General features: G+C 43.0%; 1 protein-coding gene across 1 annotated transcript in view; it reads left to right on the top strand.

Annotated features, from left to right (window-relative positions):
* Positions 1-17,845, top strand: part of C13H10orf67 (chromosome 13 C10orf67 homolog) — a 106,637-nt gene that overhangs the window by 19,594 nt on the left and 69,198 nt on the right. The window contains exons 4-5 of the mRNA XM_042230387.1: positions 1,382-1,456; positions 16,522-16,677. Coding sequence (XP_042086321.1) covers positions 1,382-1,456; positions 16,522-16,677 — 231 coding nt within the window. The remainder of the gene's footprint in view (positions 1-1,381; positions 1,457-16,521; positions 16,678-17,845) is intronic.

The following is a 17,845-nucleotide window of genomic DNA, read 5'->3' as shown; positions in this document are numbered from 1 at the left end:
TTCACAGGAAATAGATGGAGAAACAGTGGAAACAGCGTCAGACTTTATTTTCTTGGGCTCCAGAATCACTGCAGATGGTGATTGCAGCCATGAAATTAAGACACTTACTCCTTGGAAGGAAAGTTATGACCAACCTAGATAGTATATTGAAAAGCAGAGATATTACTTTGCCAACAAAGGTCCGTCTAGTCAAGGCTATGGTTTTTCCAGTGGTCATGTATGGATGTGAGAGTTGGACTGTGAAGAAAGCTGAGTGCCGAAGAATTGATGCTTTTGAACTGTGGTGTTGGAGAAGACTCTTGAGAGTCCCTTGGACTGCAAGGAGATCCAACCAGTCCATCCTAAAGGAGACCAGTCCTGGGTGTTCATTGGAAGAACTGATGCTGAGGCTGAAACTCCAATACTTTGGCCACCTGATGCGAAGAGTTGACTCATTGGAAAAGACTCTGATGCTGGGAGAGATTGGGGGCAGGAGGAGAAGGGGACAACAGAGGATGAGATGGCTGGATGGCATCACTGACTCGATGGACGTGAGTCTGAGTGAACTCCGGGAGATGGTGATGGACAGGGAGGCCTGGAGTGCTGCGATTCATGGGGTTGCAAAGAGTTGGACACAACTGAGCGACTGAACTGAACTGAACTGAACTGAGTTGCTTAACAATACTGTGTTAGTTTCTGCTGTGCAGCAAAGTGAGTCAGTTATGTGTGTATACACACACACACACACACACACACACACACACACACACATCCCCCTTTTCAGATTTCCTTCCCATTTAGGTCAACACTGAACTTTTGTTGCCTGTGCTATACAGTAGGTTTTCATTAGTGATCTATTTTATATAGAGTAGTGTATATATGGGGGCTTCTCAGGTGGCTCAGTAGTAAAGAATCTGCCTACCAATTCAGGAGATGCAGGAAGATGCAGGTTGCATGCCTGGGTCAGAAAGATTCCCCTGGAGTAGGAAACGGTAACCCACTCAGTCTCCTTGCCTGGAGAATCCCATGGACAGAGGAGCCTGGCAGGCTATAGTCCATGTGGTTGCAAAAGAGTAAGAAAGGACTTAGCATCTAAACAGCTACAACAACTAAGACACTAAAAATCTGTGATGTGAAGATGAGAGAACATGGTCACATTAACTGTGGTTTTTTTATCCATACACACTCTCTATTGCTTTGGTTAAGTGTAAGTGAAAATGGAATGTGGTGTTTTAGGTGGAAGCACAAGGGAGATGATTTTATAGTGAGGTTTGAAGAGAACGTGATGATTTGAATGATGGATACTTAGTGCCACCCTCCCCGACCCTCTGCCCCTTGTAGGTGTGATAATTATATTTGGAAATACATTGTGGTACTCTTTGTATTTATTTTTCATTTGCAGAATGAAGAGAGCTTACGAAAATGCTATAATCAGCAGCTGGCCGATGCCATAGGTACTATCAAAGGAATGTACCAGGTGAGTTTTGAGTGCTGTCAAGGGGCGAGAGCAACTTGATATCCTGGGAGTACCCAGTATGGGGCTCATCGTGGACTGTCAGTCAGCATTTTTTAGCTTTCAAGATCTGAGTCCTTGATCTTCAGGTCACCAGAAAGGGATCAGGTCCTCGACTGTTCATGCTCACTTTAAATTGACCACTTGATGGTGACAGAACTTTCCAGAGACTGGAAGCTTCCAGCCGGGTATCTAGCACACCTGGGCAAGTGATGCAGTTTGCTGGGTGAGCATGCAGTTCAGCAGAAGGAGGTCAGGGAGTCTCCAGAGAAAGTTCATCAGGTCTGTAGTAAATCGCAGGGAGCAGTCTCGGATCCTCAGTGGAATAACTTCTCCAATGACGGGGACACTTCTGTGTGTCAGAAACTGAGCATCCCTCTCCTATGTGATGGGGAAATTCATCATTTCCCATTATTGTATTTTCCTCTTAGTGAGGACCTTGAGATTCTCTTAGTCTCTATAACTATCATCTTGTCTTTCATTGCGGTATATTTCCGTAAAGAAGCAGTGTTGTCTATGTATTTGGCTGCATCCGGTCTTATTGAAACATGCAGGATCTGTTGTTGTGGCACACAGATTCTCTAGTTTGGGACTTCTAAGGGGAGGAAGTGGGAGCTTCCCAGGTGACACGGTAGATAGGAATCTGCCTGCCAATGCGGGGAACACAGGTTCCCTGGATCGGGAAGATCCCACATGCCGTGGAGCAAGTAGCCCCTGAGCCACAACTCCTGGAGCCCACGTGCTCCGAAGCCACACACTGCAGCTATAAAGCCTGCGTGCTAATGTGCTGAAGCCTGAGGGCCCTGGAGCCTGTGCTCTGCAACAAGATAAGCCACTACAATAAGAAACCTGGGCGTTGCGACAGAGTAGTCCCGCTTGCCGCAACTGGAGAAAGCCCGAGACCAGCACTGAAGACCCAGTGCAACCAAAAATAAATAATTTTTTATAAAGGGGGTTGGCGGAGGAAGGAAATGAAGATGGAAAAGCAAATGTTTGGTAAACACATGTTTGCTGGGCCTACCGAGACAATGAGACACAGAGAGGACCCTGATCTCTAGGCCCTGCCAAGTTTCCCCCACCGCACCTTGTCTATATTTTTTTTTTTACAAAATATGGAAACAGGCCCTTTATCTAAATTCCTTAGGCAGCTAAGGGGAAAGTAACAAGAGAAACTTTCTGAGTTTTCTGTTTCTTAAAAATAATTAGCCCAATTAATCCTCGTGTCAAAGGGATACATTTTGGGGATGGCAAATTTTGGTCGGCTACAATTTTCTCCTGCCATTTCTTCATTTCTTCATTCATCTCTGCCAACTGCACTGTTGGAGCACTTAGTAAAATGTTAAATAAAAGGGATGACAGCAAGGATCCTTCTTTTCTATTTTTACGTCCTTATTTTTATCTAATCTTACAGGGAATGAATATAGCATTTCAACATTACACACAACACTTGCTATAGGAACTTTCAGGCCATTTCTTTTACTGTATGACTCGAAAAGATCACAAATACATTTTAATTTTGTAAAATGTGGGGTTTTATGAATCTATTGAAGGGCCATATGATTTTTTTCCTTAATCTCTTGGTGTGGTAAAATTAATTCCTTAATTTTTATTTGAATGTTAAGTCAACCTTTCTTACTTTGTATAAGCCCAACTTGATCATGATGTCCTTTTGTTTGTCTCTCAAATTTGTTTCTGAACTTAGTGTGTTTATATTTTGCTTAGGATATTTTAAATCTGTGTTCGTCAGTGTGGTGAGCTGTACTTTTCTTTTTTGATGCTGTTCTTATTGGGTTTGGGTATCAGGATTATGGTAGCTTCACAAAATGAGTTGCAGGATATTATCTGCATCCCTGGAAGCATCTGTATAAAATTAGAACTATTTCTTCCTTAAATATTCTAAACAGCCAGGAAAGCCACCTGGGCCTAGAGGCGTTGATTGATGGATATATTGACATATTTTGAAGTCCCCATTCAATTTCCTTAACTGATTATGAGACAATTTGGGTTCTGTATTCTTTTTGAATCAGATACAGTGAAATATTATTTGTCTAGGGCATTTGTCTTTCCTTTAAACTTAAAACTTTGTTGGAATAAAGTCTTAATATGTATCTTACTGCTCTCAAATATTTTAATCCCACTAACCCTACTGTTTGTTTTTATTAGTATCACCTTATTGAGTTTTTGTTTGTTTGTTTGTTTGTTTTTGGAGTAGAGAGGGCACTGCTCTGGTCCCCATTGTGGTGCTCAGGCTCTTCCCTTGTGACTTGCAGGGGATCTAATTGCCCTGTGGCAGATAGAATCTTAGTTTGCCAACCACGCATTGAACCCTGGTCTGCTGCACTGGAAGGCGGGTTCTTTACCACTGGATCGCCAGGGAAGTTCCTTGATTAAGTTTTAAAATATGACTTACTATGTTTTTTATGAAACGAGGTCCTATGTTTGGCTTGTTTGGTTACTTTTTAATGGTTCTTGCTCTATACCTTAACTCATCCTGCTATTTCTATGCATATATTTCAATGTATATGATCGATATTCCACATCTTCCATCTTTGAGGGTCTGATAAGTACTGGCTGTCGCTCATGATACGTCCTTTACGTTCGGGTTTCATGGTGTTTGACTGCAAGCTCATATTTCTATGGAAACTCTTTGAGGCCTGGAATAGAAGTGAGTCTCTACAGAAAAGATTCCTGTTTGCTTCTGTGAGACTCCTGTGTCTGTGACCACCTTAACCTAATTTTCAACTTGAGGCATTTTAAACCACCGAGATGTATGAATGTGGGCCATCTCAACTTATAAAACTCAGAAGAGATTTTGTTCCCTCCTCCATACTTTGAGCCAAGTTTCCAGATAGGAGCCGATTTCACTTTCCCTCAGGTGGGAGGCGGTAGAGGGTTCAAGGTGGTTGCTTCTAATTTGTTCTCACACTGAACAGATCGACCTTTGGCGTCTCAGCCTTCATGAGGTGGTGTCCCATCGTTGGGAATCCCCATTTGGAAGGGACCTTTGGGATGCCTTTTCTCTGTGTCCTCTAAAGACATGTAAACCAAAGTTTAAATTTTTACCTGGTTTAGTGATGCCCTGGAGTCCAGGCCACCTTCAGTGTTCCACATACTTCTCTGGATGCCTGCATTCACTTAATTTTGGCCTAACTATTCCTTACTTTGTCAGCTCATAGAAGCATTTTACCTATCGTATCCAGATTTTTTGTTGTTTACAAAGTAAAAGTCAGAATAACATGCTTTTTTAAACAATTTTTTTAAATTTTTTTTTCATTTTAACTTAGTTATTTATTTTTGGCTGTGCTGGGTCTTCCTTGTACACTTGGGCTTTCTCTAGTTGCAGGGGACTACTTTCTGCTTTCAGGATGCGGGCTTCTCACTGTGGTGGCTTCTCTTGTTCCTGCGCATGGGCTCTAGGGTGCTCAGGTTCAGTAGTTGTGCAGGCTTAGTAGTTTTGGCATACGGGCTTAGTCGCCCCTCTACACGTGGAATTTTCCCAGATGAGGGATGGAACCCAGGTCCCCTACATTGGCGGCTGGATTCCTATTCGCAGCACCACCAATGAAGTCCTGACTTTTTTCGAAACGTTTTTTTTTTTTTTCCAGACTATTTACTTGTTTATATTTAGTAAAGTATAGCTGCTTTACAGTGTTGTGTTAGGGTCTGGTATACAGAAAAGTGATTCAGTTATATATACGTGTATATATATGTGCATGCTCAGTCACTAAATTGTGTAGGACTCTTTGTGACCCCATGGACTATAGCCCATCAGGGTCCTCTGTCCATGGGAATTCCCAGGCAAGAATACTGGAGTAGGTTGCCATTTCCTTCTCCAGAAACGTGCTTTTATGAGTCTTTGTGTCTTTAACAATTTCTGGGTCACTAATAAACTTTTAGTGTGTATCAAATGCTCAAAACATATACGGCAGAGTAAGTGACTATTACTGGCATGCTTCGATTCATGGGGTCACAAAGAGTCGGACACGACTGAGCGACTGAACTGAACTGAACTGAACTCTTTTCTACGTACTTTTTGTATGTCTAGGAGTAGAAAACCCTGAAAGGATTAGATGCTTTATATGCATCAGTGTTTCATAAACATGTGCTGGTTAAATATGCTTAGTCAACAGTGTATTAATTGTGGTTCATTGGTTTATCTAATTAAAGAATTATTTTAAAGATATGAAAGTGATTCTTTGAATCTTTGCTTTGGCTTGTTGGCATCACTTTGATCCATGACCTCAGACAGCTTTCCAAATCCTGGCCACCCAGTTTGTTAAGGCTTAGTCATAAGAAAGAAGAGTTGAAAAAAAAGCCTGGATACACACACTTTTGGTTAAGAGGGAACTTTTGTTAATGTGAATGACTCTCTGCTGCCCTCTGGAGACCAGTTCAGGATACAGGTCCAGGTGATTTTTCAGCTGTGGAACAAGGTTTTAAATCTATTAAAGAAGGCAATGGCACCCCACTCCAGTACTCTTGCCTGGAAAGTCCCATGGACGGAAGAGCCTGGTGGACTACAGTCCATGGGATCGCGAAGAGTCGGACATGACTGAGCGACTTCGCTTCGGCTTTTCGCTTTTGTGCATTGGAGAAGGAAATGGCAACCCATTCCAGTATTCTTGCCTGGAGAATCTCAGGGATGGGGGAGCCTGGTGGGCTGCCGTCTGTGGGGTCGCACAGAGTCGGACACGACTGGAGCGACTTAGCAGCAGCAGCAACTATTAAAACAAGTTCTTGTGTGCTATTATAGTACCTTATTTTCAGATAAAAGAAAATGTTTTGTTAAAACTTGCACTTTATTTAGCTCTTTTGGTCCTGGAAATGTATCAGCTCTGAGTCGGATAGGAAAACATATTACTTTAGGTCCCTCAGACACTGAGGGATTTAGAAGCAAACAAAAGCCTTTAGAGATACTGGAGGAATAAAAGCTTGGGAGACTGCCACTAGCTTTCAAATCAATAAGCAATTTTTCCAACATCATTTATTGAGTATCTCCGCCTCTTCTACTGATTTTTGATGTTTTCTGCATGTAAAATGATAAACTGAGGCATATTAAATTTTTAAGAGTTTGAGCAAAAATAAATAAGTTATGGGGTTGTATGCAGAGGGCTAAGGAATGAAGTCACTACTTCCTTATTGGGTATTTTTTTCTTCTGGAGGAAAATTCGGGCTAGATAGAGAGCCTTAGGAACTGACTGTTGAGGGGACTTTGGAGGAGAGAAAGAGGAGCGGAGGGAGGCCTGCGTAACCTAAACATGCGTCGTTCTGCACAGACCTGATCTCTTTGAATCTGACATGGCTGGGGCTCCAGTTCTTTGTCACAGGCGGCACTGGTGATGGAGCATTAGTTATAGAACCGTGAGTGGCAATGCTTGGGGAAACTTCCTCCTTTCCCCAGGGCAGATAATTAATGACAGTGAAAGCAGCTATCACTTAGTGACTTCTTTACGATGGCCCAGGCACTATGCAAAGTGCTTCATGTGCTCTTATATTTTTGCAGAAAGACAAAAAAGACTCGCTAGGCTCAAATGGATTGCAGGAAGATGTAAATTTTAATACCTAAGTTTTTATCCCAGTGCCTTCCTTTTTGGTGTGACTGTGATCAGCGTTCAGAAGGAAAGGTGGGTGGGACTAACCCTCTTCTTCCATGAGTCCTCACTCGATACTTGCATAAGACCCTACTATCTCATGTCTTCTCCCCTCTGGCTAAGCCACCATCTCCTGGAATGAAAATCACTATAAGTTGACTTCAGATATTCTCCCACGATATCTTCCTCATCAAATAATCACATCTTTTTTGGTAACTTTGAAGAGATCGTTGCAAACAACTCTTAGTTCATTTTTCAGGACAACAACGCTTCTATGGATAGCAAGTAGCAGTGCTTATTTCAGGGACAGCTTTTCAGGTTTGTCTTCTTCCATACTTCCTGAAATATGGATGAAGGTTCAAGGAAGAATTACCCAAATCCATTTCAAGGCTATTATGTTAAACATGAGTCTGTTAAAATGTTAAAATAGTAAAATTATAATTAAAAGTCTCTGAAGGGAGATAGTATGTATTCTTACAATAGAAGCCTTGCTGTGTTGTCATTGTCTTCCATTTTTGGAGGATTGCAGAGGTATAGAAGATCCCATTCTAATGAGAGAACTAGCTTTAGATTCCGAATTTTGATGCAGCAAATACTATCCAGGTGTTAAATAATTTTTATTTCAGATTTAAAAAATTCCTAATGCAAAAAGATACCAATATTTTGTTGTTTGGAGGGGATTAAATTTTCTAGACTTTGGTTTATGAAACCAAGACGGGCTTCTGCCAAGGGCAGGGCGCATCCTCTTGGATCGCCGGTAATGCAATGGCCTGAATGAGGCTTTTGTTGAAAAGACAGCGAGAGAGAAAACTGCTTAGATGAAATGACAAGAAAATAAAGACTATAAAGAAAAGAGTTGCAAAATAGGTCATCTCATACTCACTATGACACAAGCTGTACAAAGCATCTTCCCCCTTAACTCTGCCCTTTCTCCTGAGTGATCACCCCCTTGCATCCTTGAGTGCGAGCAGCAGGATGTGGGCACCCTTGTGATTAGGGTGTCCTTCTACCTCCAGATGCTGGGAGAGCACCTTTCTTATGCAAGGTTGATTTTCTGCTTTCAGGGAGACAGAAAGGAGGGTCAGAGTGTCCCTCTTGTATTGACCATTTCTTAAGTAACTTTAGTTCAAAATACTCAATATGCCATGAAGGCACATTTTAGGGCTGGTTGCACTGGTCCCCCAACAAAGGATGATGAAATTTTGACAAGCGTAGGGAAAATGGGGACAAGACAGGGAAGTGGCCCACTTGACATCACAGAGGCAATTAAGTTTCAGGGCACAGCCAGGGAACTGCCAGTCCTTTGGTATAAGAGGGCTGAGAAAGTGGTGAGAGCTGATATAGGAGAGGGAACCCATGGAATTTTTTTTTTTAAGTCTTTATTGAATTTGTGACACAATATTGCTTTTGTTTTGTGTTTTGGTTTTTTGGCCATGAGACGTGGGATCTCAACTCCCCGACCAGGGATCAAATGCACAGACCCTGCATTGGAAGGCAAAATTTTAGCCACTGGACATCCAGAGAAGTCCATGGAACTTATATTTTATCTCGAAGACATCAAATAATCATTATAGAATTCTAAGCAGTTTTTTTTGTGAATTTTTACTGGAGTATAGATGATTTAGAGTGTTGTGTTACTTTCTGCTGTACAGCAAAGTGAATCTGTTATATTGTACATGCACATATATCCACTCCTTTTTGGATTCTTTCCTCATACAGGCCATTCCAGAGTATTGAGTAGAGTTCCCTGTGCTGTACAGTAGATTCTTACTAGTTATCTACTTTATATATATTGTGTATGTTTTTGTGTGTGTGTGTAGATGGCAACCCCAGTCTCCTTGTTTATTCCTCCACTCTGCTCCACAAGCAGCTTTCATGACCTGCTTTAGGTTTGCAAACCTGAGAGAGAACTGTTACTGGAGTATTTATGGGACTTGATAAATAATACTTGTCCTCCCCACTCAGGTTCTGGACCTGGTGAAATAAAGTCAGGGAGCCGGCAGACAGAGGTCATCTGCTTCGCTGGTAAAACAGGCTACGCTATACCGAAACCCAGAATCTGGCAGATTAACTCCCCTCACAGGCAGAATTGGGCTGGGGTGGTCTCTATCTGTCAGGGCAGAGCATCGGCTCTCCAAAGAGAAAGGAAAGGGGCAGGAGACTGCCAAGATGTGACCATGTTCCTTCTGCTCAGGTTTTAATCAGATAAATGGAGGCATCACTCCACGTGGAAGGAAACAACATTATTTAGGTTTTTCTTCTTCTCTTAACACATTGAACTTAACCACTTAGCCTGTAACCAACTAGGCGTGTGTCTGAGTCTTAGAGGATGTGGAGAGGAAAGCCCTGCTCCCACCTTCATGATGCAGATCCCCCAGTACCATCCCCCGCTCCTCTGGGCATCCTGAGACCACTGGTGCCCTGGAAGATTCATAAATTGGGTTAGAAAGTGCCTCATTTACATTAAACTCCAAGGTCACTTTGCTCCCCATACTGAGAATTTACCTCCTGGTCTGTTTCTCACCCCAGATTATGTCCAACTGTGTTGACCAATATTATCTGTCAAGAGGTTGTACCTGTGAGGTCAAATAAAATCATAAAATTATTCTAATAATAAAAAACCAACAGCTATATCCCAGATTTGAATATGAACAACTTACTTTCAATTGCCAAAGGAAAAATATTAAATTTTCTTGTAAAACCAAAAGAATGAAAGTCCAAAATAAAATTTTCTTGCCGTTGTGAATTAAAATACCAAAGACACACCCCTGCAGCCTTCCCCCTCGCTGTTCCCTGTATCAGAGCCAAGTTCTCAGGGTGCACTGCGGTCAGGAGATGGGCGACATGAATGGAGGATGGAGTGGACGTCAGTGCATCAGGCACCACAGGCTTTCTTCCTGCCGGAGGAAGGGGCTGTACTATGGGAAGGAGACAAGCCATCGTCAATGCTGTGGTGTTGGACAGGAGAGGAAGGTATTGGTGTGAATGTATGTTGTTTAGATGTAGATATTGTATTAGGAGAAATTGTATTAAGAGATAGAGAACCAATAGGATGTATGGAGAAGAGATGGAGATTTAAGAAATTGGCTCCTGTGGTTGTAGAGGCTGGCAAATCTGAAATCTGAAAGGAGATTGACAGGCTGGTGACCCAGGGAAGAACTGATGTTACAGCTCAAGTCTGAAGACACTCTGAGAATTCCATCTTCCCTGAGAATCTCAGTCTTTCTCCCAAGGTCTTCAACTGACTGGATGAGGCCCACCCACCATACGGAGGGTAATCTGCTTTCAGTTCAGTTCAGTTCAGTCGCTCAGTCATGTCCAGCTCTTTGTGACCCCATGAATCGCAGCACGCCAGGCCTCCCTGTCCATCACCAACTCCTGGAGTTCACTCAGACTCAAGTCCATCGAGTCAGTGATGCCATCCAGCCATCTCATCCTCTGTCGTCCCCTTCTCCTCCTGCCCCCAGTCCCTCCCAGCATCAGAGTCTTTTCCAATGAGTCAACTCTTCACATAAGGTGGTCAAAGTACTGGAGTTTCAGCTTCAGCATCATTCCTTCCAAAGAAATCCCAGGGATGATCTCCTTCAGAATGGACCAGTTGGAATCTGCTTTACTCAAAGTCTAATAATGTAAATGTTAATCTCATATAAAAAATACCCTCACAGCAATATCTAGGCTGGTGTTTGACTAAATCTGTGGCTACTAGAAAAGGACCCAGGCTCAACCCCTGTCCTCCCTTTTGGGCTGCAAGTCTAAGGGAGGCCAGAGCTGGGAAAGTTCAGATTTGATGTGTAAGAGTAGGCTGAATAGGCAGAAAGAAAAACACCAATACAGTATACTAACACATATATATGGAATTTAGAAAGATGGCAATGATGACCCTGTATGCAAAACAACAAAAAAGACACAGATGTGTATAGCGGACTTTTGGACTCAGAGGGAGAGGGAGAGGGTGGGATGATTTGGGAGAATGGCATTGAAACATGTATACTATCATGTAAGAATCGAATCACAAGTCTATGTCCGATGCAAGATACAGCATGCTTGGGGCTGGTGCACGGGGATGACCCAGAGGGATGTTGTGGGGAGGGAGGTGGGAGGGGGGTTCATGTTTGGGATCGCATGTACACCCGTGGTGGATTCATGTCAATGTATGGCAAAACCAATACAGTATTACAAAGTAAAATAAAGTAAAAATAAAAAGTTAAAAAAAAAAAAGAGTAGGCTGAATAGGAATTTGGGACTTTGAGGGTTTTTGTTGTTTTTTTTTTTGCTTGTGCTTCTTTCCTTTCTTCATTACTTTCTTTCTTTTATTCAACATGGCTATTACTATCTAAGAGTTAAAAAAAAAAAGCCATGGCACTTTCCTGAGAGTTCTTCTAAGAGGTTGAAACATGAGACAGGAGATTTGAAGGCGTGGTGAAAAAAAACAAACCTGCTTTCTGCTTACTTCCTCTTGAGCCCAGCTCATTTAGTACTCATAAAACATCAGAAACATTCCTGGAGATGAAGACAAATGAATCCAGTGTGTTTGGGCCTTACAATTACTTTATGAAATGTCAAAAAGTGAAACTTTCTGTTCTTTTAAAGAACTGTGCCCTTCCTCCCTTCACCCCACTCCCACCCCCACCCTGAAGTCCAGAGGGGCTGAGCACATCCTAAAGGCAGGCTGGCCCAGTGATGCCAAGTGTGTACAGCATCACAGCACAGTTTCTGGTGGGACTTTTTAATGTTTTTATTTATTTTTATTTTTGGTTGTACTGGGTCTTTGTTGCTGCTCAGACTTCAGTTTGGGCAAGCAGGGGCTACTCTCTGGTTGTGGTACACAAGCCTCTCATTGAGGTGGTTTCTCCTGCTGGGGAGCACAGGCTTTAGGGCATGCAGGCTTCGGTAGTTGTGGTGCACGGGCTTAGTTACAGCTCGACACGTGGGATAGTCCTGGATCAGAGATTGAACCCACGTGTCCTGCATTGGCAGGCGGACTCCCTGCCACTGAACCACTGGGAAACCCCAGCAGGCAAATTCTCTACCACTGAGCCATAGGGAAGCCCCCTGCTGGGGTTTATTTTTTAATATTTATTTATTTGGCTGTGTCTGGTTTTTGCTGAGGCTTGCAGAATCTTTCTTTGCAGCACACTGGAAGCTTTAGTTGTGGTGCACATGGGCGCCATTTACTGCTCCTGGGCTGCAGAGCACGCAGGCTTTGGTAGTTGTAGCATGCAGGCTCAGCTGCCCCAAGGCATATGGAACCTTCGTTCCCCAACCAGGGATTGAACCCACATCTCCTACATTACAAGGCAGATTCTTAACCACTGGACCACCAGGGAAGTCCCATGGTGGGATTTTAAATGAGCTCCCAGTGGCTTTTGTCATGTTATCAAGGAGACGACTCAGCCAGTTTATCAGAAGCATCTTTGTTAGGGCTTCCCAGGTAGCACAGTGGTAAAGAACCTGCCTGCCAGGGCAAGAGACCCAAGAGACGTGGGTTTGATCCCTGGGTCGGGAAGATACCCTGGAGAGGGAAATAGCTACCCATTCCAGTATTCTTGCCTGGAAAATTCCATGGACCGAGGAGGAGCCTGGTGGGCCATAGTACATGGGGTCTCAAAGAGTCAGACACGGCTAAGCACGCATGCACACATGCTAGAGGAAGCACTATAATTCACAGTCACATCACATGCCCTGGTGACTCAGATGGTAAAGAATCTGCCTTCAATGCAGTAGACCAGGGTTTGATCCATGGGCTTGGGAGATTCCCTGGAGGAGCGCTTGGCAACCCATTCCAGTATTCTTGTCTGGAGAATCCCATGGACAGAGGAGCTATAGTCCATGGGTCACAAAGAGTGGGACACATCTGAGGCAACTGAGCGCATGCGCACTCACACACACACACGCACGCACACACACACACGCACACGCACGCACGCACACACACGCACGCACACACACACACAGGTGGATATGCCTGATGAACAGGCATATTGTTGCCTGATTGAGATGCAAAAATCCTCAACAAATTACTAGTAAATCAAATTAAACATTTTCCATTTTACACATGATAAAACAAACCCAGGGAACCTAAGAAACTTGTTCAAGAAAACAAAGCTACTGCTAAGTGGCAGATTCATCTGCAGACCCAAGCCAACCTATTCTAATGCCTTTCAGAAGATTGACAAGTAAGAGCTTAATAGGCGGCCTAGAAATTCCAAATGCATGGAGACCTGTGGTCCCACAGTACTCCTGAGAAATTGCGTGCTGAGTATCAGCACTGATAAAATTCCCAGTCTGGTGAGGGAAGGGGAGAGAAGGCCAGCAAAAGTCAGGGATGCTATTTTGTCCATCGTGCTAAGAGAGTTAGACTTAAGCCTGTGAGGCCAAGAAGCACTGCATTTTAGAAAGATCAGTTCAGTCACAGGCTGCATGCAGATTGGCTGGAGAGGACAAAAGAAGAGTCAGGGAAGTCCATGTGCTGCACAGCAGATTCTCATCAGTGATCTGTGCTGCACAGCAGGTTCTCATCAGTGATCTGTTTTGTGCACATATGACTAGTGTATATGTGTCCAATCCCAATCTCCCGATTCATCTCAGGGCTCTGTGGTAACCTAAGTGAAAGTCACTCAGTCGTGTCTAACTCCTTGCGACCCCACGGACTATACAGTGAGGGGGATTCTCCGGCCACAATACTGGAGTGGGTAGCCTTTCCCCTCTCCAGGGGCTCTTCGCATCCCAGGGATCGAACCCAGGTCTCCCGCATTGCAAGTGGATTTTTACCAGCTGAGCCACAAGGGAAGCCATGGTGACCTAAATGAGAAGGAAATCCAAAAAAAGAGGGATAAATGTATTTGTATAGCTAACTCACTTCGCTGTACAGCAGAAACTAACACAACATTGTAAAGCGACTACACGCCAATAAAAATTAATTTTTAAAAGTTAGATAGGTATTTTTTAAAAAGAAGGAGGAAGTGAATTCAGAGATAATGCAACAGTGCAAGTGAACAAGACAGAGTCCGACTGTTACCGAACGGGACCCTATGGGGCCTTTCTGGAACAGACCCCCTCCCCCATGTCCTCTGCTGCAGCTCATCTCTGAAGCACCTGGATAACAGTATCTGATGCACACTTCCTGAGCTATTAAACAGATGCTAAAACCTTCACCAAATGGGAGCTGTTAACTACTTAAAGACCAGGAGCACACAGCCTGCCGGCCTCCCGGATCCTAAGGAATAATAATATTAATCCCCGTGACACCTCCCAGTTACCATCAACCAATCCGAGAATTTTGCACAAGCTGATCGCACACCCCGGGGCTCCCTTCCCTCACCTGGCCTTTAAAAATACCTTGCTGGGGAATTCCCTGGCAGTCCAGTGGTTAGGGCTCTCTGCTTTCACTGCTAGGGGCCAGGGTTCAGTTCCAGGTTGGGGAACTAAGAGCCCACAAACTGTGCACAACATTGTCAAAACAAATAAATACATTAAAAAAAAAAAAACTGTTGAAACCCATTGGGGAGTTCAGGCTTTTGAGCATTAGCTGTGCTGGACTCCTTGCTTGGCATTTAATAATAAACACTGAACTTTCCTTTACCACAACCTGGTATCAGCAGATTGTGTGTGCTAAGTCGCTTCAGTCGTGTCCAACTCTTTGCAACCCCCGGGACTGTAGCCCTCCAGGCTCCTCTGTCCATGGGATTCTCCAGGCAAGAATACTGGAGTGGGTTGTCATGCCCTCTTCCAGGGGATCTTCTTGACCAGGGATCAGACCCAGGTCTCCTAAAGAATTGCAGGCAGAATCTTTACCATTTGAGCCACCAGGGAAGGCTGATGTCAGCAGGCCCAAATTTTGGTGGTAACATCAAGGCGGTGGATCAGGAAAGGAGAGAAGTAGGTTCAGGAGTGACTTAGAGGTCCATTGAACAGATTTGGTGAGTTAGTGAGGGAATAGAAGGTGCTTAAAATGACAGAAAATGGGTTTCTGGCTTGGGCTGATGTTAATGGGAGAGGCAGAGAGGAGGAGAGTGAAGATGGGGACCTCTGTTTGGACCTGTTGAATTTGAGATGCCCAGGAACTTACACTCAGGGCACTCAGGTAAGTGTCTTAACCTCTGCAGAGCATTTAAGCTGGAGACATAAAACAGAGTAGATGTGAAGAACAGACCTGCATACTCAGTGCTGTTCTCTAGAATCACCCAGTTAAACTACGAATGTTGTCATGTGCGTGCTCTGTTTTCGCTCTCTCAAACTCTACCGCATGTGCATCCACTGCTTTTCTTATTACTGAGGTATAGACTGGCAGTTATTTGGGGTGTGCCGTGCAGGCTGTTCTCCAGTTTTGGCGAGCAGGGGCTACTCTCTAGTTGTGGTGTGCGGGCTTCTCACGGCAGTGCCTTCTGTTGTGCTACGTGGGCTCTCGGGTGTGTGGGCTTCATCGGTTGTGGCACATGGGCTCAGTAGTTGTGACTCCTGCGCTCTAGGACCCAGCTCAGTTGCTCCGCAGCGTGTGGGATTGTCCCAGAAATGGAACCCGTGTCTCCTGCATTGACAGGCAGATTCTTTACCACGGAGCCACTAGGGATGCCCTAGCTTGACTCTTAAATGCGACCCGGATATAATTGTATTCTTCCCAGTCTGCGGGGATTCATCATATAATATTAGAACAATTTTAGTTTTTAAATTAAACTCTTTAAAATACAATATTATATATATTAGCAGATATGATTAAGTTTTACTATGTTTATTGTAAGTCCATGTGTCCAGATATATTAGTAACAAACAGATGATGAGAATAAAAAATTCTTCCATAATTCCAAAAAGAGTCCAAAATGGACAAAATGCTTTTGCATGTCTGTGTTGAAAATGAGATTTTTATATATTGGAAGTAAATAGCAGCATCCATTTTATAGCATTTTCCTTGCTTTGATTTTGTGACACAGTTCTTCAGAGTCCTGCCTGTGAATAGGCTAGCACCTCAATGCTTAAAATAGGTTCAAGAAATGGTTCTACTTCTTTTCCACCTCTCCATTCCAAACCATTGAGGGAATTAGTTGCACCATTGAAGTATATTTCTCTTCTGTTTTACATAGTTAAATTTTTTGCTAGTTTCCTTTCTAGAGGAAGAGTGAAGTAGGACATTCACAATCATGATGTAGATTTACTGCTAAGGCTTTTACTACTATTATTATTGGCAGACTATATTATTACTATATTATTATTGACAGATACAGTCTGTGTAAGACATTGTGCTTTGTCTCTTACAGGATAATAGTGTGCTGTAGTGCCATTGACACTTTTAGTGTATTGGTCAATATAAACATCATAATTTACTAAAACTTGCATGCAAGTTGCAAAAATAAAACAACTTGACAAGACAGGAGCTTAAATAAAATATGAAATGGTCTCTGCTGGTGCTAGCATAGTATCTGACTAGTATCTTTCTCCCCCCAGCAATACTTTGAGGTGGAAGAAGAGAAGACATCCCTGCATGACGCAATGACTGTCAAAATGAACATTTTGTCAAAAAGACTAAGGGAGAAAGAAGAAGTCATTAAGGAATTAAGAGAAGAACTAGATCAATATGAAGAATATGGATTTCAAAAAGTTGTAAGTTTCACAGCAAAGAATAATTTATGTTAATATATGTAAATGAAGTTACGGCTGTCTGAAAAGCTCGGGTTTGGAATAAAGGGACTACAGTGGATGTATCTTGGGTATCTTCACAAAATAAGACAGTTCAACCCTTTTTTTGCTCAATAACATAGTCTAGAAAACCCATAATAATTATAAATAGGAGCAGTATAATTGTTCTCAATTTTTATTTGTAAGGGAAATAAAATAACCTATCTTCCACCCTCGAAAAGCATGTAAATACATTTTTGTTTTAATACAGAAGAGTCCCACCCTTTTTTTTTCAGTCCAATTAATCTGAAAGACACAAAACAATCTCAAGTCAGAGGCTTTCAAGAAACCAGCTTGTAACAGGATGACCTTCCACAGAAATGTCAAGAAGGAAAATTCTCAGAGGAGTTTCGCCCTGTTCTCCCTGTTGTAATGGGAGCCAGGAGCTGCTTTACTGCTCCAAGGACTGAAGAGAACAAACGTGGGGAGAGAGAGAAAGCCGAAAGGAGAGCTTAGCTACCTGTTGAGGAGATGAATGAGAAGGATCTTGAATACAAGTGGACCCTGAATACAAGTTTGTTTTAATCCCCAATCAACTCAAATAGCCATAGCAGGGTTTTCATACTAGGTGCTGAGAGCAAGAAGTAGGTTGTTTGAGTAGGAGAGGTGGCCAGAGAAGCCAGAGGGTCAGCCTGCTGAGTGCCAGCCGGCAGGGGCACTTCCTCACCTCAGCTCAGTCTCCCGGCGAGGGGCAGAGGCTCACCCGGAGCACGCAGCTGGCAAATGCTGATGTGGCATGGAAACCAGGGTCCATTCGAACCCAAAGTCCCACGTAAGGAGGTAGCTCTTCCCTCTGTATAGAGTAAGAATTAAAGGTTGCACTATACATGTATATATATGTACACACACACACATAGGGTTGGCCAAAAAGGTTTGGGTTTTTCCATAGAATGTTATGGAAAACCCAAATTAACATTTTGGCCAACCCAATATATACACTCATAACTTATATATTTCTTATATGTACATTATATTATTATAATGGATTATAGTATTACAGTATATATATAAATCAATATAACATATATAATTATTATAATTATAATTAAATGTATAGTGATCCCTGTGTATGAAAGTGAAAGTTACTCAGTCA

This window comes from Ovis aries, chromosome 13, assembly GCF_016772045.2.
Source record: "Ovis aries strain OAR_USU_Benz2616 breed Rambouillet chromosome 13, ARS-UI_Ramb_v3.0, whole genome shotgun sequence".
NCBI lineage: Eukaryota > Metazoa > Chordata > Mammalia > Artiodactyla > Bovidae > Ovis > Ovis aries.
Note: the sequence above shows the minus strand (reverse complement) of the source record. Positions and strands in the feature narration are given on the sequence as shown.